Genomic DNA, 23,196 nt, shown 5'->3' with positions numbered 1-23,196 from the left:
GTATTTATTTAGACTACATGAAACTCTGCGTGCAAATGTGCATTTGTCATTATTTATTTTGGTATTAAATAATTTTTGAATTTATGGCTTTATGTGTTTTCTTAAAGCAGCCACTGTTTCCCATTTTGACAGCTTTGCATGAAGATGCAAAGCTGTCAAGAAGGCATGATGTCATCCTGATGTCATTACCTGGTAATGTAACAGAAGAGCTTCTTCGGAGTTTAATTGGCATTGTCTGTGTTCCAGCTTAACCAAACTATCTCATTTATGTCAGCTGATTGTGGAGGCGAGGTCGTCTGATGCACCACACCGCCTGGAGGCTGTGTAAGGGCCACAGGTTCACCTGGTCTGTGATACATAAAGCCATGGTGGCTGGAAACATAAATCTGATTGGACCAAAGCACATACTTTGGTTCAGCTTACTAGTTCAGCTTGTGTTTCTCGGCCCAAGCAATTTTCTTCTTATTATGGAGCTCCCTGGGTAGTGTGTGCTATTTGAACTGTGGGAAGCACTGGGCTCTACTCTGAGGTGCTAGTAATAGGCAATTTGAGGCTGGTAACCAAACTTTCATCAGCCATTGTGACATGAAATAGTAGGCAAGCACGGGTGTTGCTAATCACATTATAATGAAGGTTCAGTTATTTTTAGGTCCAGAAATATCTTTAATGTGATTAGTGACATCTGTGCTTACCTACTATTTTAAGTCAAAATGGATTTTGTGAAAGCAGACTGTCATACTGAACAATTTGACAGTTACTTGGATTTTATAGAACAAAGGATCTTCTTATTGAAAATGACATAAACCTCCTTGAGAAGTAAATCAATCATTTAAAGAAGGAATGTAGAGAAAAGTGATACTTCTTAAAAACATAAGAAGTCTAGTCTGAGGTGATGAAACAAAGCAAAAACAAATAAAAAAAAATCAACAACTAGATAAATTATTCCAACGAGATAGAGCCTAAAGCACAAGAGCTTTTTTTTAAACCTTACTTAGATACAGAGAAGACATGAAAGAAACACTAATGAAACTTAAAGAACATCCTGAAGTAGAAAGGGCATTTTTTTAGTCTATAATGACAGTCAAAGTTAATACATTTAAAAATAACTTAGTACAAATGATATCTTCAACGAAGAAGAAGCTCACTGGGTTTGTCAAGCACTGTGCAATGATGTAATTGTCAGTTTTATATGATTTAAGAGGATGAAGATCAGTTTACAGGCATTCTGAAAACACCATACTTGCTTTTTTCAAGATGCAATTAATACAAATTAGAGTAGATTATGATACCCAAATATTTTTTTGTACTTTCAAAGTGTTCCAGCACCATTACTGGTTAAAGCAAAAGATTTTGATTTGAGGTCGAGGTTCTGCTTCCTACTAATGAGCACTAAGTAAGGTTTGTATTTATTAAGCGGTAGTTTGTTTGCTCAAATCTACATTTGTAGAATATTAAAACTGAATTAAAGGCCTCTTGATCTTGTAAAACTGAAGCCTTTTTTTAAATATAATACTGTTATCTGAATAATTTGTTTTTTAGAGTTAGCAGAAAAATAAAGGTTCAAATCATTAATAATATCAGAGAAAAGAAACGGTTTCAAGGTAGAACCATGAGGCACCCTTCACTGCTGTGTAATCAAATCTGATTTGCACTCATGCAAAAGAACCGTGCTTTTAATTATGCTTAAGTGTAGCTGTGAAGGATTAAATAAATAGCTAAATAAGAAATAAATAATAATATACTTAATTATATGAGACTAATAATATAAACATTAATCCAAATTATGAATATAATTATTAATCTGGAAAGCCCTCTTTTATATCACAAATAGCATAGATTAAATGTAGATTAAATGTTAATGTTAATGTATGAATGTCACAAATTGGCTCTGTGTAGGCAGAAAAGGCCCCAAACGCAAACTCGCAGAGACGAAAAGAAAAGTAAAAAAGAACACAAGTTTATTGCCGGCATGGTGGTTATACAAATAACAACACAAAACTAAACTGGGAAAAACAAATGCACGAGGAGACACAGGGAGACTCACACACAGCTATGAGGGAGGACGCGACACTGAGCACAGGAAGACTGAGTTCTTAAATACACACATGAGGTGATCAGAAGTGGCAACACATGGGTTGAAACAAATGAACATAACAATGTCACAGGGGAAGTGTAAAACTAAACACTATAAACACAGGAACACAGGACCTCTTCAGAATAAAACAGCAAACTTAATGAAACGCAGAACTACATGAACTTGACAATAAAAGACATGCAGACATGAAATGGCCTGTATTTGTATAGCGCTTTACACATCCAGTCATCCACACACTGGTGATGACAGCGGCGAGGCTGCCGGACACCGGTGCCACCAGGCCCTCTGACCACCACCAGTAGACAACGGGTGTCTTGCCCAAGGACACAACGACCGAGACTGTCCAAGCCGGGGCTCGAACCGGCAACCTTCCGATTACAAGGCGAACTCCCAACTCTTGAGCCACGATCGCCCTCAGTAAATCTTGAAATGAATAATTAAGTTATATACTTCAGGTAGAGGTATGGTTTTCAGGGGAATTGTGGGGGAGAAAGCTCATCAGATATTAATAGCGCTTGCATTTTGCAGTGATAATATTAAACTTTAATCATTTAGAATGAGTACTTTTTTAAAAGAGATACAGAATACATAAGAAACCCAATGCATCATACTGTAGTGGTCTGTATGTGGAGTAGTTACCTGGTGCCTGAGCTTTGTGTTTTTCAAAATAAAGGGGTGGTGAGATGAAAACTCCAGAGATGCCTGAAACCCTAAGGAACAACTTTATTACCAGACAAACGTGTTTCAGCTTGTGGCCTTCATCAGGGTTATTACAAAACAAACAGCTTTTGCTTAATTTAAAATAAAACAACAGAAAATAAAAACAACTAATGAACCAATCACCCATTCACACATAAACATAATCATTAATGGGGATGATGATTGTTCAAATAGGCTCCGGACCGAACCATTACAGATTTAAACTGGATGTCACCTTATACATGTAAAAGTGGGTCATTCCCACAGGTGCACAAAAATTGCAAACAAGATAAAATTATACATAACAATCACAGGAATTCTAAGAAATGAATTCCATGAACTAGACAACAACAATTTGCATCACAATTAAAAGGTTTTTAGAGACATTTTTTCAGAGACAAAAATAGATTGAATCACAGAAACTCATTAATAGCTAGATCTTCTTTCATACCTTTGGGAAATAAACTCTTTAAATGGAATATCTAGAATGCCTCTCACTTTTTTCTGATGAAATTGATATTACCACCTCTTTGACTGAGCTTAATGGCTTCAATGCCTATAAAGAATAAAGATGAGCTACAATGTTTTTCATTCAAATGTCTTGCGACGGGGCTGGTTAAATCATTTTTCTTAATAGAACTTCTGTGTTCGTTAATTCATTCTTTCAGAGGACAGGATGTTTCTCCGATATATATTTTGTTGCAAGGATGTAGACCACATTTTTACTTTTGCAGGTAATAAAGCCTTTTGCGTCAATAACTTTGCCACTTGCAGTATCTGGTTTTACATTTTTGAGTATTCTCAATGTATGGAAGACCCACAATTAAAACGACCTTGTAGGTTATGAGATATCAGGGTTGTTTCTGGGGTTTTAGAATCACTCTTACAAGTTATCATTGGCGGTTCTTTAAAAATCCCCTGTAAATTCGAAGGATGTGCCAATTTTTTGAAATTATTTCTTTAATGTTCCTGGTTTTTGTTGTAATGGCTGAGCAAAAAACAAGATTTCATTTGGGTTTTGGAGGTTTCTTAGTTACCAGATAAAACTTTCTGTTTTTTGAGTCCACCTTATTTTCTACAAATCTTAGCCAGTCCTCTTTGTCATTTTTATAACACCTTTTCTTTGCTGTAATTATATTGTTCAGGAATTTCACAAATGCGTTTGAATCTACTGACTTGGCTTACAGGTAAACCTTTTTTGAGGCTAAAAACCTCCAGCATGAAATAATGTATTTCAATACGTAGGTTTGGAGTAAAGAGAGTTGGACAGATATTTGTCTTTTTTGGTTACTATTATGCCGAGAAAGTTAATTTCTTTACTACTATGATCAAGAGTAAAACATCAACCTGCAAAGTGTTCATTTAAAAATCGTACAAACTCCAGTACTGTGGAGACTGATCCCTTCCAAAATAAAAATACATCATCTATGTACCGTTTCCAAGACATAATGAATGGTAGAAAAGGGTTTTTTTGGTGGTTGTATAAAATTCATTCTTCCAGATGGCCAACAAATAAACAAGCAAAACTAGGTGCAATTTTTGTGCCCAAAAAATCCTTCCTCTTCAGAACAAAAGCAGCCAGCTAAATTAAAAAGGAGGTAGATGATGATTTTGTAGGCCTAGTGTCAAGAAAATGTTCGACTGACTCTTTGTCTTTGAGGCTTTGATGTTTGTACAAAAGGATGTAACATCATTCATTGGTGGGAGGTATTTGAAAAGAAGCAGAAAATGAGACCTGTCTTTTATGTAGGAGTTCAAGGTTGGTACGAAATTCTTAATATGGAAGTCTACAAAAGTTGATATTCACTCAATTTTTGTGGATTTCTGTGGATTTTTGGAAATATATACAAAAAGCTTTTAAAGGACGTTCATTGAGTAAAAGTGTTTTTTCCTTCAGAGAAATTTCACCAATTCCTCTTCAAGGAACAGAAGGAACAGCTGTTTACAGCTTATTTACTTGTGACCGTTGTGACAATGGCACCTCCTTTCTTAGAGGCTTTAATTACAATTGATTTATTCTGTTCTATCACTGCTTTCTGTTGATCATTTGTTAAATTATGTGAGGGAAATCAAGTTCTGTGAGTCTACAGTATGTATCTATCATGTGATTTCTGTTCTCAGTGGGACAAAAATTACTTTTAATATTAAAATCACTTCATTTTGACAAGACTCACTTTTCATAAAAAACTCTCTGACGTTTTTACATCTCTTAAAAACAAGTTCAAATGGACTTACAGAAGGAGTTGGCACAAAAGAAAGACGAAGTTCAAGCACTGCTAGTTGAGCAGGAGTCAGTAGAGTTCTGCTCAGGTTGGCAACAGCTGACTTCTTCCCCGATATTGAGATCGGGTCCATGGGCGGTTGAATGGATCGTTTCCTTTTCCCCCGTCATCCAGTAGATGGGGGTTCTAAGGGATGAAACATTTTGCCCAAAAAAGGATGTCCAAGGTGGTTGGAGAATTTACATTGTGTCTTTTTCTTTTTTGGAGTGGTTGAAGGGACTCTTTGCTTGGATGTGTCATTAAACCAAACTTTCTGTTCTGTTGGACGTGGTTCAGTGATGGTGGAAGTATTGGTGGTTAAATTGTGAGCGTCTTTAGACCAGGGATATCTAAATCCCTCCTTATAGTCGTTCTAATCTCTAAGGAATTCATTTTTTTTAGGTGTTTTATTTCTTTTTCATATTCTGTTAGTCTTATATCAGGTTCCTCCATTTGTTTTAGTGCATTATTATTATCTCTTGTCAACACTTCCAGCTGCTGTTCATTCTTTAATATTTCATTTTGTATCTTACTCTCTTTCTCATTCAAGTACTTTATAGTAACAGCCATCACCCAAATGGCTTTCACATATAGTTGGCCTGGTAATAAAGTTGTTCCCTAGTGTTTCAAGTGTTGCTGTAGTTTTTATCTCACCGGTTCTTTATTTTTCTCCAAGCACTTGGAAGTAGGTGAAGTTGAGCCAGAAACTTTTAGATAACTGACTTTTAAAATAAAGAAATTTTCAAAATTTATGCAGAAAGGAGACAATTTGGTCCATAAAATGTTCATGAGTCATCATCACTGATGTTATTATTAACAGCTGTGTTTTATAAGGCAAGTAAAGTGTCTGCAAGGGAAGAGTCTATCGAAGGTTCTTAAAATAGTTCGAGATCACTTCCTTATAAATCTCTACAACTGACTCTGTGTTTTCTCAGCAGTTCTCCTGGTAGGCAAAGAGCCCTCGAGCAGCTTAACAGTTTTAGAGAAGCAATGCCTTGTTTTAGAGTTTGTCGCAGCTACTGGGACAGCCTGCATGTCACTATCACCGTACTATATTCCCATTTCTGGTCACAAGTAGACAATGTCTACTTTTTTCCCCTCTGGCAGGCAGCAGGCACATAAATGCATGAGTGATGGCTGGAGAGAAAGCTGTAAAAGCAGGGAAAGACTGCACCAAATGGATGTGTTGTACAGGATATCAGAGCACATAAATTTTAACTGACCAAATGAGATTTTATTTATAAAATACTACAAGTCCACCATTCATGTTTTTGTTTTTTGACCACATGCGTCAGTGCAGACTGATTGTGGAGTTTGTTCATAACCAGTAAACATCCATTAAGTATATATAATGAATGTGTCTGGAATTGGATTCACCCCATTAAAGCCCCTTTATTTCCAGTACTAAACACTTACATGTTGTTTTGGGTGCCTGATGCAGAATTCCCTCAAGGCACAGAGACAGACAGGATGTCCATTAGTGTGGACAGACAATAAGATCAGATTATTGTTAACAAGAGATTCACAACCGAAAGTATTCAACTTAATAGCCACGTGTAATTTATTATTATCTAATAATGCAACACTGAATTGTTGTAACAGTCTCGTAATCTGTCCAGGATACTCCACCTCTTACGCTACATCAGTTGGACAGACTTCATATCCACCACCTGCTACTCTATATTGGATAAGCATTCAAAATAACAGTATGGACAGATTATTAGCTGTCAGAGATGAATGAAGCCTGATGTTATTCCATTTGCATCTTTTAAATAAATACACAATTAGCCATTTTACTAATCTAATTACACTGTTTAGTTTTCATGGTGTAGTCTTTTTCTCCTTTTTTAGAGGACACCTGTTTCTCTTTTGAATTGTTTTTTAGACTAACTGTTGAAAAAAAACTGTTTTGAAATTGAAATTAGGTGATGTTTTAAATACTGAACATATGGAGAGATTAAAGAAAAAACTGTTATATTAATTTGCAGGTCCATATGTCCCTAGATAAAGTTTGCAAACAAATGCATATTTTCACTGTTACATTACTCATCTACTGTGCACCTCAGTACTTGGTATTTATGTAAAGGGTGATTTTAGGGTATGAAATCATCTATTACATAGTTACTGGTACACAGTAAACTGAGGACAATACCTATATGTATATTTCAAAGAAGTTGTACAACTTTTAATAGACTGGCGAGTCCCCTAGCCTCCATAGAGGAGGTGGGTGAGAGGAGGATGTTAGCCAAGCTAATGCCTGTTACGGACAACAGCTCTAACTCCCTACATGAGACTGTGGAGACTTGGAGCAGCCACTGTGTAGGACGGAGCATCATTTCAGGCCCTACATCCCAACAGCAGTCAGACTGTACGATAGGCACATATGATAAATACTTGCTGAGAAAAATATGCGTGTATATATTATCATTCCCGGTACACTTTATTTATGTATTTACAAAAAAACCCTTGATTTATCTTTTAGAGTATTTTGCTGTGTATAGTATTGTACAAATCAGTCTTGTGTAGTGTTTATTTGTAAATCATTTTTCTTATTGTTTCATGTATTTTAATTGTTTTCTACAGTATCTCTAATTCACTTTTTCTTTCTGCCCCTTGTGCTACTGTAACAAGCGGATTTCCCCAGTGTGGGTCTATATCTAGACCATATCTATATCTGCATCAGTCTGTCTGTATCTGTCTAGCTGTAGCAAATGCAGAAAAAGAAGAGTGATTTCAATCTAGAGTCAAAACTCATTTGAAGAACCACACTGCTTCAGTTTTGTACAGCTTGACTGGATGGATGGATTTTTAACATGTTTTGTTTTGGGATCTAAAAATCTATCAGTTACTTCATGTAAATTTTGATGATGTGTTAATTAATTCATAATTAGCATAAGTATTTTTTGATCAATTTAAGTTATTTATTTGTCTGTTTATTTATTTTTCAATGACACCAGCACAGTTTTTTCATCTTTGAAAGTTAAAAAAAAATGAGCCAGTTCAAACTAAGAAATGATTTGTTTTATATGCTGAAATTTCAAGAAACTATTTGTTTGCTTGTTATCAGTAGGTAAATATTTCTAAGTCGACGTAAGCGGGCTATGTAATAATGTTTTTGCTAACAGTTATTCTCCTGCACGACGCACAAACTCAGACACGGTAATATGTAAATATATACTCTAAATAATAGTTTTGATGGGACAAATTAGATTCGCAGGCAAGCGGGGCTACTACATATCAATTACCCTTAACTACCTCCTGACTGATTGTCATATATTGCTAATAACTGCAGACTCTGGATACTTTATAAAAGTTTAAGACGCACAGCTGAGCTCGGGAGTTTTTCATTCATTTGCTGGTGAATGTTTTTTTGGCTCCGCCTCCTAGATTTGCTAGAAGCAACAGGAAGACAACCCAAAAGGGGTGCAGGCTTGAAGAAAAAAAAACAGTGGAGGCCGAAATCATCTCGGTGTAGTGGCTTCTCCACAGCAGATCCACTGCTGGGCTATAAACCTCACCCCGGATCCGACCTGCCACTTGTGACCCGTTTGTGTGCGAGTTATACGTGGCAGATTAGTGAGCATGTCTTCCTCATAGAGCTAAAGTGAGCTTACCTGCCACAGAAGAGAGAGAGAAAGAGAGACAGACGGGCGAGGTGAGTACAGTATCTGGGCTGACGATTACTCGAAGCCGCTTGCGATCAGTGTGTGTGACACTGATATTTATGTAATGTGGCACAGATGTGGAAATGCAAGTTGCAGGCGGTGATTTGCCTCATCCGCCGCTTGCTGTAGTTTGCCTGTTCCCCTGCCACGTCAGTGAACATGTAGGTGAGGAGGAAAAAGTCCATGTGGCCTGTTGTTGCTGCACTTTGTTGCCAGTGTAATTAACAAAGGAGCGCTATGGAGGAGCACCACGTGTCGGGACAGAGCAGGCTTTCTGTGTGCCCTGGCCTGCTTTCTCTCTACCTCCGCCCACTGGCCTTCAGTGTCACTGGCTTGCATTTTGCTTAGAAGAATCAGTAAATGAATGAAATGTGTGCAGGTAACTGTGAGCTTCACGACCAGTTCTGGCAGCGATCAGTGACCCCAGTGTTGTCAGACCCTGAAACTTCCAGATGTGCAGCTATAGTGTGTCCCCTGGCTGTGCAAGCTGTTTTATGTCTGGAAAAGGAAACCGGGAGATGTTTTTAGGGTGACAAGTCATGGGTTGTTCACTTCCTGAACGACTCACAGCTCAGACAGTGAGACCACAGAATGGCTGATCATTCGTTATGAGAGTCATTGCTCTACAGGCAGGCTGTGGTAGTTTCACTGAAAATCAAAGGGCTGTTCTGTTGTGTCCTGCTGTGAAGACAAGGGGAAAACACTGCTGGCACTAGAGCCCGACGGATTATTTATTCTGACCACTATCAACTAAGAATGGGGCAAAATATACATGCAGTAATCTACTCTACTGGTTCCTCCTGCCAGATATTATCAGTACACATTTTGACAGGGTTTCACACATTTGATTCATTTGATGTCAGTCATAAAACATGCTTCCCAGAGTTTGTTTGGGTCAATAAATGTAGACATTTGATCTGCCTGCTGCAAAACTTAAATTTGAAGCCAGTTCTGGGGAGCGGGGATAAATATGTAAGTCAGCTCACACAACCAAGTGCAGCCTAGCCCAGACCAGTTAAGCTGGTGTTAGAATTGTGAGGGGAAGGTTTCCTCCCTGTGAGACATCCCTGACTCCCAAACCTCAGAGAACCCGCAGAACCAACATGAATTACAGAATGCCGGGTCATGGTCGTGGTCATTCATTATAAAGCGAAGGAGTAAAGGAAGTTGCATGCAGTCAAGAGGCAAGTGCAGTGCATATCATTTATTATCTCGACACATGTTGAGTACCACTGTATCATGACGCCTTTGTTATCGCGGGCAATGTTTTGGCCTATCATATCAAGCGTTAGTAATTTCCTGCCCTGATATTAATTTGAGGCAAATATGAAGGAACTTACTGCAGCCTGATAAATGAGAGCGCTAACAACTTGATTTTTTTTGTTGATGTTGTTCTTTTAACCTCTGAAATGTAAGGTTTAATTTAAGTGTTGTATGCAAAGTAACTGACAAAGGTGTCGACTTAAATGAGGTGTTAAAGGTGAATATAAACTTGAGAATAAACCTGGAGTCAAGTTATGTTGCTAGCTAGTTTACTGCTTTTCCCCTTTTCAGGCACATGAAACATTCTCAGATGTTCATATTTATATATTAAACCAAATCACAACAACAGTCACCTCCAGGCACTTTATACTGTAAGGTCAATGGCCCAACAATCAAATGACCCCCTATTATCAAACACTTGGCAAGAGTGGGAAGGAATAACTCCCTTTTAACAGGAAGAAGCCTCCAGGCTCAGGGAGGGGCGGCATCTGCTTTGACTGGGGTGAAGCAAGGAAGACAGGACAAAAAGCACATGGTGGAAGAGAGCCAGTTTAATAATAACGAATGATTAAATGATATAAACACATAGTGAGTGAAAAAATGTCAGTGAAGAAGAAACACTCGGTGCATCATGGGAAGCCACCAGCAGCCTAGGCCTATTGCAGTATAACTTAGGGGGGGTTCAGGGTCACCTGATCCTGCCTTAAATATAAGCTTTGTCAAAAAGGAAAGTTTTAAGCCTGATCTGTATGTATGTAAATATATCTTGATGGCAAAATTGATCTCAGTGTTATTTAGAGAAGCGAGTTCTGCTTTGTCCTTTTTTGTTTTTTGCAGAAGAGAAAGTTTTATTTGCATCCTGTATGTCGGTTCATTTCTTAATAATTTCGAGAGAAATTTGGGTGGATTCATGTCAGCAGACAAGTCTGACTCAGTTTTCTTTGCACAAGAGGAAGAAATGCGGTACATTAAAGCAATACCTCTTCCTCTTAGTAACAACAGTTTATATTGACTACATGTGGTTTATAATTGCCGCTTGTGGTTTAGGAGCACGTCTGGATACATAAAAACAACTGTAGGCAATATTAGTCATTTTTTAATTCTTATTTGATACAGTATTTTAGCCGAAGCAGTGATCCAGTGGATTACTCCTTCATTAAACACTTTGAGATATTAATAACACATGTGAACTTTTTTGGTTCCATATGGACATTCTCTACTCATGGAAGATGAGGACTGTAAGATTTTTACTGAATTATCTGTATGCTGACAATAAGCCCATAAGTGCACTCTCTATTTATTTCTTTTCCATCTCTGGGCTCATATAAAACATACAGAGATGCTTTCATACTGTGTAAGCCAAATATCTAACAGCCATTTACAGTGTTAGACTTTGGATTACCTGTGTTGGAAAATGACGTTAGCAGCCAAATCCAGAAGAGAATGAATTCCTTGTTGAAGTGTTGGACTTTGAGTGGATTGTGTTTCTACTCCTTTGTCGCTGTGCCTTTCTTCAGAAACAATGTAAGTTCTAGACCTACTTCATCTGTCTTTTCTCTGATCATCGTTAATACATAGAGTCAGGTGATGTTTCTGCTCTTATTTATTAAAAGTTTGAGTCACATGAAAATAGGGAAAATAGATTTTGTTGGTGGCAGTACATCAGCCTGAGGATGTCAGGTTACAGTCAGCTTTGTCCTTTACTCCTTTTACTGAGAAGGCATGATCCAAACAGACGTTTTTGCTGTGCTGTGGTGCGTAATAAATACTGTTAAATGAAAGTGGTGCTGAATCCAAAACACCCGAGTCTAGTTTGGTTCGAGGTCTTTCTTTATTTCTTCGACAGCAACACATCACTCCCTCTGTGACTTGACATAATGGCAGACAAGTCTTGGTCTAAACAAGATCAACAGGTTCTTAAGAGACCCTGAATGGGACATTGTTTTGTTTTCACACTTTAAAGAGAAGAGAACTTCTACCAAGGAGTAAGTGAGCTCAGAATGCAAAAGCAGGGCTTGCAGAGAGATCCGTATCAGGCGTAATAGGTGCAGTAGGTCAAAGGGGTGTGGATGGATGAAAATCAGTTAGGGGATGGGCTGAGCGGAGGAAGTGCACCAAGCTGCCTTGACAGATTAAAGGCCGAGGCTTTAACAAAGAGAAGGAAGCAGAGGGATGATGTTGTCTCTGGCTGTGTACCTGCTTCCTGTCGGGAGACTGAGGGCTGGAGCAACAGCACAGAAAGATTTTTTGGTCGAGTGATTGAAGGTGCTTCCTGTGCTGCAGAGTCCCTCGTCAAAGGACCCCACCTTTAAAGTGGAGCTGCATTTGTTGAGTCATATGACTTTTTTTTCCTGCCACTTGTGGATTAAAAACCTAAAATTAATAGTATTTCTCTTTTTTGATGGGTGGGGGGTAAAGGGTGGGGTGGGGGTAGCAGTTGTCCTTATGTGGCAGTTGACAGTTGGGGGCAGGCAGGAAATGGGAGGTGGAGAGGTCAGGTGGGGCTGGAGGGGGGTATGATACGCAACACATATTCCTGGCTGGAATCAAGCTTAAGATGTTTTTTGTGTCATGCGTTTCACCCATTTCGCAAATAAGGCACTTCACATTTGATAAGTATATAAAAGGGCACTGATGAATATATCTCCAATCTAACCGATGTTGGCTTAACTGGCCTTCAAATGTTTTGCAGCTCCACGCATAGTTTTGTATTACAAACACACAGTGAGAAAAAAATCAAGCTGCAAAGCTAATTCTGTTATGTGCACTAGTCAATTTTAATAATGCCGCTGGGTAAAATGTAAAATAACACTAAAATAACATCAAAGTAACTTTTTGTTTGAAAAATCTTAAAAAACAAATGTGTAAATTGTAAAGTATTTGCAGCATATGTACGTTTTTAAGGAGCTACATTAAACGAGCTGAGTGACTAACTGACATTTACCATAAGTTTGTTAAGATGTGGGACATTTTTCTACTCCTAAAGCATTTTAGTATAACTTTCTCAGCCTTTCTATGTGTATATATCTGTGTGAACCTTATCACCTCTTCAACAGGTAGACCAGTCTCAATGAAACTTTGTGCAAATTTGCCTTTGTTTCACGTGTCACGTTCAGCACACGTCGCTTGTACGTAATTTAACTGTCACCTGAATTTGTATCTGTGGCAGAATTTTGTTTGTCTCACCACTAAATATGAATTGAAGGTCTATCCCAGGTCTACCTGTTATAAACATTCAATGAAGTACAATTTATTGTTTTTGATAACTTTTTATTCTTTAAGGTTATTAAATGGTAGGACGAGAAGCATCGAAGAGATAATGGTACAAACCGGCTTTGAAATGGGAGACAGCTTCAGCTTTCAGGCCTCTCTCCTGCAGTTAAACTGAATAATGTCAGCAAGCTAGAAACTTTTTCACATCAAAAACAGGCTAAAGCTCAAAGAAGAAAAGAGAAACCGCCAGCTACCAAAAACATTTGCTATAAAAGCCCTTGCTATAGTTAAATAGATAAAAGTAAGCATACTGTTGCTATAGAAGGTGATTTGCAAAGTTAACAAAAAAAACACGAACAGGAAGACTTTCATTGAGAGCACATGAAGTCCTAACACAAAAGTGCTTTTTTATCACCACTTCGAAGTTATTTCTAAGACGGACTGCTGGCAGTGTGACAGAAAATAGACTTTGTACTCGTTTAGAAATGGATCCTCAAGCACAAGAGCTGTTGAGGAGCATCAATTCATTTTGGATGTGGCAGGTTTGCAGAGATGTGGTAATGAATTTCAGCCTCTGCCTGGTGTTAGCCCGAGGACTTTTCTCTCTTTATTACTGAACAGGCACCAGCTTCTCCCACACAGAATATGTCTTTGGGAAGATGATGTTCCTTTTCCAGTATAGAGAGTTCATAAAAAGTTCATTATGCTGGTTGACTGTTGTTAGATGGGTTTTTATAAGTTTGCTTTTTCTTTTTGCATTTTTAAGCAATGCCAGCGTTGTTGTTCTCTGAAGTGGATGGTCAGATAACCACTTGGGTCCAGGCAGTCTTCATACCCAGAGGGTGAATCCAGCTGACTTTAACGATTTCATGACTTTTTTTCTAGCCTCATCATGTATTTGCATCTTCAACCACTGTGATCGGTCACTTGAAGCAGTGCACTTTCCACGGGACATTAAACGATTGCCAGTAATATCATTATTGCTTTATGTGTCAGGCTCTTTCAACTTGGCCATGGCCCACGGCACCAGCATCCAGTATGACCCGGTGGCAGAAATCGGTGGAGGTGCTTATGGAACTGTTTATAAAGCCCGGGACATTGAGAGCGGGCAGTTTGTGGCTCTGAAGAGCGTGCATGTGAGGACAGACCAAAACGGCCTCCCGGTCTCCACAGTCAGAGAGGTGGCTTTGTTAAAACGGCTCGAGCAGTTCGACCACCCCAATGTGGTCAGGTGGGTGTCGTCTTTTCATCTTGTGATTAAAATTAACTGTGAATGCTTCACACAGGAGTCATGAATTTTCTTACTTGTGCAGGCTTATGGATGTCTGCGCCACCAAGGGGGCAAACCAGGAGACCAAAGTCACTCTAGTGTTTGAGCACGTGGACCAAGACCTTAAGACATACCTAGAGAAAGCGCCAGCACCGGGATTATCTCCAGACCGCATTAAAGTGAGAACTGGCTCCAGCTATATCTACACTAAAACTTAGCTAAAGTAAAATAAAACTGCTGATACCACATTCCAAGCATGTACTGTTCTGCTTATTACTCATTTAAATCCCTGTTCCCAAGCTGAAAGCTGTAAAATATGTAGTTCCAGTGAAGCTCTGCTTGTGTTTTTGCAGGATTTGATGAAGCAGTTGCTGTGTGGTCTTGCATTCCTTCACTCTAACCGCGTGATGCACAGAGACCTGAAACCAGAGAATATTCTGGTAACCAGCCAGGGCCAGGTGAAGCTGGCTGACTTTGGACTTGCCAGGATCTACAGCTGCCACATGGCCCTCACTCCTGTGGTAAGACGTGTATAGAGTAATTTGCCAAAGGATATTGTAATTTTTTTCTAACTTTGATTAATTCTTATTATCGATTTTCTACCATTTCATTGTAGTCAGCACTTCAAAGTGTTTTAGGCAGCTAGACAGTGAAAATAACATACAGTGTCCAATCTTCAACATTCTGTTGCCAGGCATAAACATTTTGGAAAATATGCTTATTTGCCTTCTTGCTTAGCGTTAGATAACAACACTACAACCAGCAGATGGTTAGCTTAGCGTAAGGCAGGACTGGAAATGGGTAAACAATCCAAAAGTAACAAAAGCTGCCAAGTAGTAACCCCTAGCCTTGGTAATTAATACATTATATCACATTTTTGTGTAAAGATGTTGTGTAAAATCTCACGCCGAGTCTTGGATGGGAGCAGTAACTTCCTGGAGTGTTAGCAGATTGCCAGGAAATACTCCAGGACAAACCATGAGGCCTCAAAACTGCATTTTTATAGAAAGATAAGACGTAATATTCAGATTTACTGCACTGGCTAGCATTTTATTACTCATGTTTAAACCGCTATGCCTTGTTTTGACGTTTTGCTTTTATTGTCACGCACATTTGCCCCATTAAGATAAAGATGCTGTAATTGTGGCTGTGTCAGCTTATTATTTGTTTCATTTGAATTCTGAAAAATTGTTTTAGTGGTTTAAAAAAATGAACAGTAAAAGGCCAGAGCCATGCCGGTATGTCTGTAACTTTAGCTAAATGCTAGCTTCTGCATTAGCATGAGTACAGTGAAAGAGAATTACCTGCTGGAGATGCAGATCTTTGCCAGGCAGGGGCATTTTTCCAGGACTTTTTTAAAAGGGGAGGTCCAACAATTAGTCAACAGAGTCAGGGAGGGAGGCCTATAGAGTTATTTTTGGTTGCTATCTTAATTACAGGGACAGGAAGTAGCTCCACATGTTTGTTTTGGTAGATTTTTTTATACCAGATAACCTTCCTGACACGACCCCAAAGGAATTTATGTTCCCTCCTGGTATTAAACCACAGACATTTTACTGATATAGTGTGGAAGTACTGGAGGAGGCTAAAAAATATTCTATTAAATACGTAGGAAACAAAAGCACTTTAGAAGTGTTTTTAAATTTAGTAGCTGTAATGATTTTAATGTCCACCAGACTTCCATTAGAAGACGTAGCTTCCCTGTAATTATAAAGCTCCCTTGCTGCAGATTCAGATTTAGCGGCAAAGTAATGGAGCCAATAAAGTAAAGAGTGGTTACAGCAGTAAGTATGTTTAATTTTCCTGAGTGCTAGAAAAGAACACACATCTTTTGCTCACAGTTTGCAAATTCAAGAGCTGGGGGGGGGGGCTAGGCAGTGGATCAAACCAATGTGAGGTGAATGAGGGGTGCACATCTTTTAACCATGCTATTTAACCCTGTAGCGGTCACTGCACGTAATGGTATTTACATGCAGTGATGCACTGAGGGGGACAAAACAGTTTTTAACAGAAAAAGGGGCTCGAAACGTTCTTGTCTTCCTATCTTATCTGTAATTTCCGCCCATGGTTGGAGTGACATGACTACACAATTTTGGAGGGGAAACATGGGGGGCCCAGTTGAATATCAAGGGGGGTCGACTGTCCTGCCCCTGTTACTAGATAATGTTTTTGGGGGGTTTTTTTTGTTAAAACTGTCTTTGCACTACGTATAAACTCTTTTACGTGATCTTCAGACATCAGTAAAGCATTTTTTCTCACCTCAACCTGAATGACACACTCTGGAAAACATCTGTAGAAAAGCAGCTAATGTGCAAGTGTTTTGTTCTTCAACAGTATTTGACCTGTTTGCTGTTTGCAGCTACTCATTTTTAATCCTTAAGACTTTTTTTTACTGATTGTTTGTTCCATTAAATGCTTATGGACTCTGTTAGAGCCCAACCCCAAGTTAGAAATTCCCATCAGATCATGCTGAATAAGTATCAACATATACATATTGATAAAAGGGTTTTTTTGTATGTATCCATTGAGCTGTTCTGTTTGTGTCTTCCAGGTTGTGACCCTGTGGTACCGACCTCCTGAAGTCCTGCTGCAGTCCAGTTACGCCACACCCGTGGATATCTGGAGCACCGGCTGTATCTTTGCAGAGATGTTCAGACGGAAGTGAGTCAGCATTCGATTTTTGCGATCTGAGTCACTAAGTTAAAAAGTAGCAGAGGTCTGATTACTCATCCTCTGCGGGGTGTGACGTGAGCTCTGGGTTCTCATTAAATTCCTGAAAACAGATTAGATTGTGATTTTAAATCATCTCCATCGTGCCAAGTAAGTTTGATTTGCTCTGGCTCTGTATGAAGCCATTGCCTCGATAACCATGACATCCTTTTGCTGCACCTGTGATAGGGAAGCAGTGTGTGCAAAGTCACAAGCCTGGGACTCGTGTCTAGCTTTTTATTTGCTGTTCAGGTTCTGAAACTGTTGGCTAAGGTTAGAGAAAGTTAAATATTGACAAAGTGCTGTTCATTTTTTCGGTTTAAGTCAGGCTGACTTTCTCATGTTTGACATAGATGTGGATCATTTCCTCTTTTTAATCACGTGCAAGAAATATTTGGTAAGATGCCAGGACTGGATAGCAAATAAACTGCAACGAGGCTGAACGTTTTACAGATATATGAACATTTCTGCATTCTGCTTCTGACTGAAACCAAAATATGTGCGGCACATTTGCAGTCAGTGTGTGCTCTCTGGTCCTGAGGCACGGGCGGTTTTTTAGTTTCTCATATATTAGTACATATATCAGTAAAATGAGTTTTAATAAGGGTAAATTGGTTTAAAGAGTAAATAAAAAAGGTCTTTGCCATAAACATTTTATAGCTGTAACTTAGGCATAGATTAAGGTTTATTGAGTTAAACTGTATTTTTTTTATAGCTGTTTAGGGAATGATGATGCTTGGTGATACAAATTTACCATTTAGAGCAGGGGTGGGTAATTAACCAATAAGCTTAATATTAATATTAAGAACTGACTTCAGCTCAGTATTCATTTTGTTCGGTGATTTAGAGGTTTAATTTAAGAGACTGATCCTGGCGCTGTGATAGCAGCAATTTTGTGAACCTATTAGAGGAGCTTTTAAGTTTATTCAGAAATGCTAAGAAGCAGTTCAGTGAGGTACACAGCAGCTCCACCTAGCGGTAAAAATGATACATTGCATCAAGGAATGAATGCCTAAAAAATGATCCCTTTGTGAGCAGTTACTATGAAGATGGTGAGATTCCTATGATTCATCAAAACTGCACAGTGTTATGGTGTTGTAGCTTTTAGACCAAAGGTCAAAAATAACCATCAGCTTCCAGCTTTTAACTCATCTTTGATCTGTCTGCTTGTTAGACCTTTGTTCTGTGGAGAATCAGAAATGGACCAACTTGGGAAGATTTTTGAGTGAGTAACAAACACTTTCAGTCACCTAACCCGACTCTCGGTTGATCATTCTCTCAACTCATTGAAACTGACACGTCATTTCAGGGTTATCGGCTTGCCACCAGAGGAGGAGTGGCCGACCGATGTTACACTATCAAGGAAAAACTTCCCCACTCTCACGGCTCGCCCAATCACGGACTTTGTCCCAGAGATAAATGAGCATGGGGCGCAACTGTTGCTGGTAAGGATGGTGAATTAAATCATTAGAGCGGCTTTGCATCCTGCCTGGTAGTTGATTTATGTCTCAGCTATATACCGAGTTAAAATCAGGGCATTAACGGATTAAGCAACCTCAGATCCCAGAAGAATTTCATTTGCCTTAAACACGAGCCTCAGGAATTCAACTGCTGCGATCCTGACAAATTCCTGTGACTGCTTTTGCTTATTCAGCTGGTTGTGTTAGAGGAGAAACCAGGACTTGTAGAAGTGCTCTTTTAAGAAAAGGGTTTTGTCTGGATGCTTTACAGAGTGCTGGCTAAAGAGAAAATATGACTTAAATTGACATTTTAAATGGAATATTTAAAGGAGATTTACAATAAATGTTCATTCCTGTGATTAAAGGCGTTACCTAACTATTTAAAGTAGATTTTATCATGTCTCCCCGTATGATGTGACAAATAATAGAAACACAAGTGCTTTTACTTCTCGGTTTCACTGCAGAATTGATAAATAAGCCTGAATCTGCCAGTTAATCTTCTTTGGTGCAGGAAACATACCTCCGAGATTTTTTTGCTCCATATTGACATGATAGCATCACACAGTTGCTGCACATCCATAATGTGAATCACCCATTTAACCACATGCCAAAGGTGCTGTGAAGGCCATCCGAGTACAGTGAACTCATTGTCATGTTCAAGAAACCAGTGTGAGATGATCTGAGCTTTGTGACATGGCGTGTTATCCAGCTGAATGGGTACACTGTGGTCATAAAGGGATGGACATGGTCAGCAGGCTGGTAGGCTGTAGCATTTAAATGGTGCTCAGTGGTTCTAAGGAGTCCAAAATATGCCAAGAAAATATCCACCACCACCAGTACCTTGAACCATTGATACAAGACGCGATGGATCCATCTTTTCATGTCTGTTACCTCAAATTCTGACCCTACCATCTGAAAGTCACAGCAGAAATCGAAAGATCAGGCAACGTTTTTCAGTCTTCTGTTGCCCGTGTGACTTGTAGCCTCAGTTCCTGTTCTTAGCTGACAGGAGGAGCACCTGGGGTGGTCTTCTGCTGCTGTAGCACGTCTGCTTCGAGGTTTGATGTGCTATTCATTCAAAAGTCTGGCCATTCCCCTCTGACCTCTAAACTCAGAACTGCCACTCACTGGACGTTTTCTCTGTTTTTTCTTTGGAAACCCTAGAGATGGTTGTGTGGGAAAATCCCAGTAGCTCAGTAGTTTTAGAAATACTCAGAGTGGCCTTTCTGACACTACAACCATGCCACATTCAAACTTACATCCTCTTTCTTCCTAAATCTGATGCCCAGTTTGAACTTCAGCAGCTTGTCTTGACCATGTCTACATGCCATGAGTTGCTGTCATGTGACTGGCTGATTAGATATTCATTGGCAGCTCATCAAACTGTCCATTAAAGAGCTCACAATAAACAGTGACACACTTCTAACATCGTGCTACTCTTCCTCCACAGAAAATGCTGACCTTTGACCCCTTGAATCGAATATCAGCCTTAAATGCACTAGAACATGAATATTTTCGGGACGAGGCGACGTCGACTCAGACAAAAAGCTGAAGTCGGCCAGGGAAGCGTGCAGCAAGAGGTAACAGTGTCGGAAGTTTCGGCGTATCAGTGTCATTCACCGCTCTGCCTTTCACGATGTCTGCTTCGGAATATTATTCTGTTATTCCCGCATCACAAAAAAACAGGTAAAAGGCTGAGAAAGAGGAATGAAATGAGGATCGCTGCTATGGTCCTCAATGTGTAAATGTAACGAGTAATAACATGTCACATCTTAAAGGACAGTACCAGTGTTTTTTCACGTATCAGTATCGTCAGCAGGCACTCACAAACACACAAGTCGTGTCATCTCCTCCGAAATGTTCCTCCTGCGACATTTCCGGACGGACAGAAGTGACACGTCAGATTAGAAAAGCCATTAGATAGTGATTTTACTGTAGCTGTATTAATATTTATAATACAGTAGGAACAATAACATTGTAAGACTGTGACAGGCATTGAGCTGTATGTAAATGATTTAACCTAGCTGTGTTAAAATCGTGAGGAAAAGGAAGAAGTAGAAGTGGATAAGCACACAAGAAAGACACACCTTATAAAAATACTGGTATTGCCCTTGAATTAGCTCAAGAAACAAAAGTATTTTTCTATGTGCTGAAAGACTGAATGGATGTACTTCATTTCGTGTTTAACATTTGACTTCTGTTGCTGCAACCATCTGAAATCAGTCATCACTGCAAATAGAAATAAATGTTTCAACCACATTGAGGCTTAATTGTGTTTTATTACACAGATTGGGGGTCTGTGTGGAATGAACGAGCATGAAAGAAGAATGAAATGTGTTTCTTGAATGAACATGAGGTATAAAACTGTGAATAGTGCCATCATTAGCATATTCAATTAGACGGTACTGTGAAAGTCCCCCCTCACTTCTTTATTTTTGTAGGTAAATGGGACTGATTCATTGAAACATGTGCAAGCACATAGATTATTTAAGGCAAAACAGAGTTTTTAATATTTTGTATGACCACCTTTATTCTTCATCACACTCTCTTAGGCAAGCTTCCTCATCATTTCTATAAGTAGTGTCTGGGGAATAGTTCTCTGGGCTTCTTGAGGGACGTTCAAAGATCTTCTTTGGATGTTTTCTGCTTTTTATTCTGTTTTTGGTCAAGATGATCTCTCACTGCTTGAATAATTTTGAAGTCTGGGCTCTGGTGAGGCAGATCCATCACTGATAGTGTTTTACTGTTTTTTTTTCTATTTAGGTATGCTTCAAAAATAAAGTTTCCAGGTGGTATTACATGGCAGATAAATTCATAATCACTCATAATTCCATCAGTTTTGACACGAACTCCAACACACTGGCTGAAACGCAGACCCAAACCATCACAGAGCCTCCACTGTGTTTTACAGATGGCTGCTGTACCTCTCTCCTGACCTCCTCCATACCTGTTGATGACAATTTGAACCAAAGATTTCTCATTTGGATCCATCACGCCATCAGACCTGTTGCCACTGATTTTCAGTCCAGTCCTTGTGTAATTTGGCATTTCTCTGCCTCCTTGCTTCGCTTTCTTAAGAATGCCTTCATGATACCACCTTTCCACTGAGACCATTGAAGCTTTAGAGAACAGTAGATGGATCAACTGAAGATGATTTGGGTTTTTCAGATACTGTTTTTTATCCCTGCCACTTCTTCTTTTGTTCTGCACGTGTTCAGTTTCTTCAGATTTTTTAAGGAGACGCTGCGCAGCATGTCGAGATGTGCCATGTTTTCTACTGTGGGAGTAAACTTACATGAGAAAAAAATGTGATTTTATGCCTGTCAAACTGTGCTGTCTGTGACATTTTTTGTAGTCATATCTAAAGAAATTTGCAGAAAAAAAAATACTTTTTTATATTTTTATTTTATTGGAATAAAGTTTTATTTGTCTCATGTAGACATTACATTGGTGCATCCCTTGAGTTAGGCGCCTTTTTCATGGTTGAATGACTCATAGGTCAGTGTGAAGTAGTTTCACAAATAAACAGTAAAGAAAACTTTGAAAGACCTTCAGAAAGCCCAGATTGCTCAGGAGCATTTTAAGCTTTGCAAGAAAGTCCGGCTCCTTGGATGTGAACTATAAAGAAACGAGAGGTGGCTGAAAGACTTTCTCACAGTACTATAAGATAGCAATAGGCACTAGTAAGAAACGTGTTTATAGAGTGTTTTAGACTGTTAAAAGCAATATTTAAATCCCCAGGTCTATCTTGATTTGGTTAGATGAATACATTTACATTAACAGTTAACTGTGCACTTTTGTGCTTCTGCAGCATTCCCATTGTTAGCAAAAAGCTCTAAATGTTATCAAGGCTGAAATATGTGAATTAAGTAAAGACATATGAATGTAATGTTTTGGCAGGTAAGCACAAAACCACATATTAAACACTGTTCTGCTTTTTAAACGTGGGTTTTAACTTTCCATGATTTCCACCTAAATGGCAACCACCTGTGGCCACAAAGAAAACACTCAAAAAGCCCAAAAATTAAACAGGCATTTGAAAATAGCGCCATTATTAGCACAACTGAAATATCTGACACATACTGTATATGAGTAATAGCCATTTTTGACTTTTACATATTAGTTAAGTATGGAAACGCATAGATCTCATTCCAGATATGTGCAAAAAGTGAACGGTTAGCAAGTGAATTATAAAGTACTTATGAAAAAATGAGCAACAAAAATACCAGTGAAGATTTAACTCGATAAGATAAGATAGGATGAGATGAGAAGAGATGAGTGTGTCAATGTGTGTGATTGTACTGCTGCTGGAAGAAACTCTACTTTTCATTATTAACTGATTATGATACTACCATTAGAATTTCAACAGCCTTAATAAATCACAATATGTTTAGTAAACATCTTAAAACCACAAAAGCTTTAACATAACATATGGATGCCCGTATACGGTTCGATCTTCTGTTTTTAATCGAGACAATAAGAACTGTGAGTCTGAGTTTTAAATGTAAGAGTGACAAGAATGCTGTTTGCTTGATCCCTGAGTCATGTTGTTGATGCTGAC

General features: G+C 38.8%; 1 protein-coding gene across 2 annotated transcripts; it reads left to right on the top strand.

Annotated features, from left to right (window-relative positions):
- Positions 1–8,441: 8,441 nt before the first annotated feature.
- Positions 8,442–20,894, top strand: cdk4 (cyclin dependent kinase 4). 2 transcript variants are annotated; one of them, XM_003441339.5, is made up of 8 exons: positions 8,442–8,710; positions 14,193–14,427; positions 14,510–14,645; positions 14,820–14,987; positions 17,018–17,127; positions 18,350–18,400; positions 18,485–18,620; positions 20,086–20,894. In XM_003441339.5, exons 2-8 carry the CDS (start codon positions 14,210–14,212, stop codon positions 20,185–20,187), a joined length of 921 nt encoding a protein of 306 aa, XP_003441387.1. In that variant the 5' UTR covers positions 8,442–8,710; positions 14,193–14,209; the 3' UTR covers positions 20,188–20,894. The 2 variants fall into 2 exon arrangements, with proteins under 2 accessions (XP_003441387.1, XP_005469493.1); XM_005469436.4 differs by lacking the exon at positions 8,442–8,710 and adding an exon at positions 13,944–14,038.
- The last annotated feature ends 2,302 nt before the right edge of the window (positions 20,895–23,196 follow it).

Source organism: Oreochromis niloticus, linkage group LG5 (assembly GCF_001858045.2).
Source record: "Oreochromis niloticus isolate F11D_XX linkage group LG5, O_niloticus_UMD_NMBU, whole genome shotgun sequence".
Taxonomy (NCBI): Eukaryota; Metazoa; Chordata; class Actinopteri; order Cichliformes; family Cichlidae; genus Oreochromis; species Oreochromis niloticus.
This window is presented reverse-complemented; position numbering and strand designations above follow the sequence as displayed.

Bases quoted from the DNA above. Each gene is read 5' to 3' on its own strand.
- cdk4 (XM_003441339.5), top strand. From the start codon at position 14,210: ATGGCCCACGGCACCAGCATCCAGTATGACCCGGTGGCAGAAATCGGT. The intron at 14,428-14,509 runs GTGGGTGTCGTC...TTACTTGTGCAG, and splicing joins GACCACCCCAATGTGGTCAG to GCTTATGGATGTCTGCGCCA. The intron at 14,988-17,017 runs GTAAGACGTGTA...TGTGTCTTCCAG, and splicing joins ACATGGCCCTCACTCCTGTG to GTTGTGACCCTGTGGTACCG.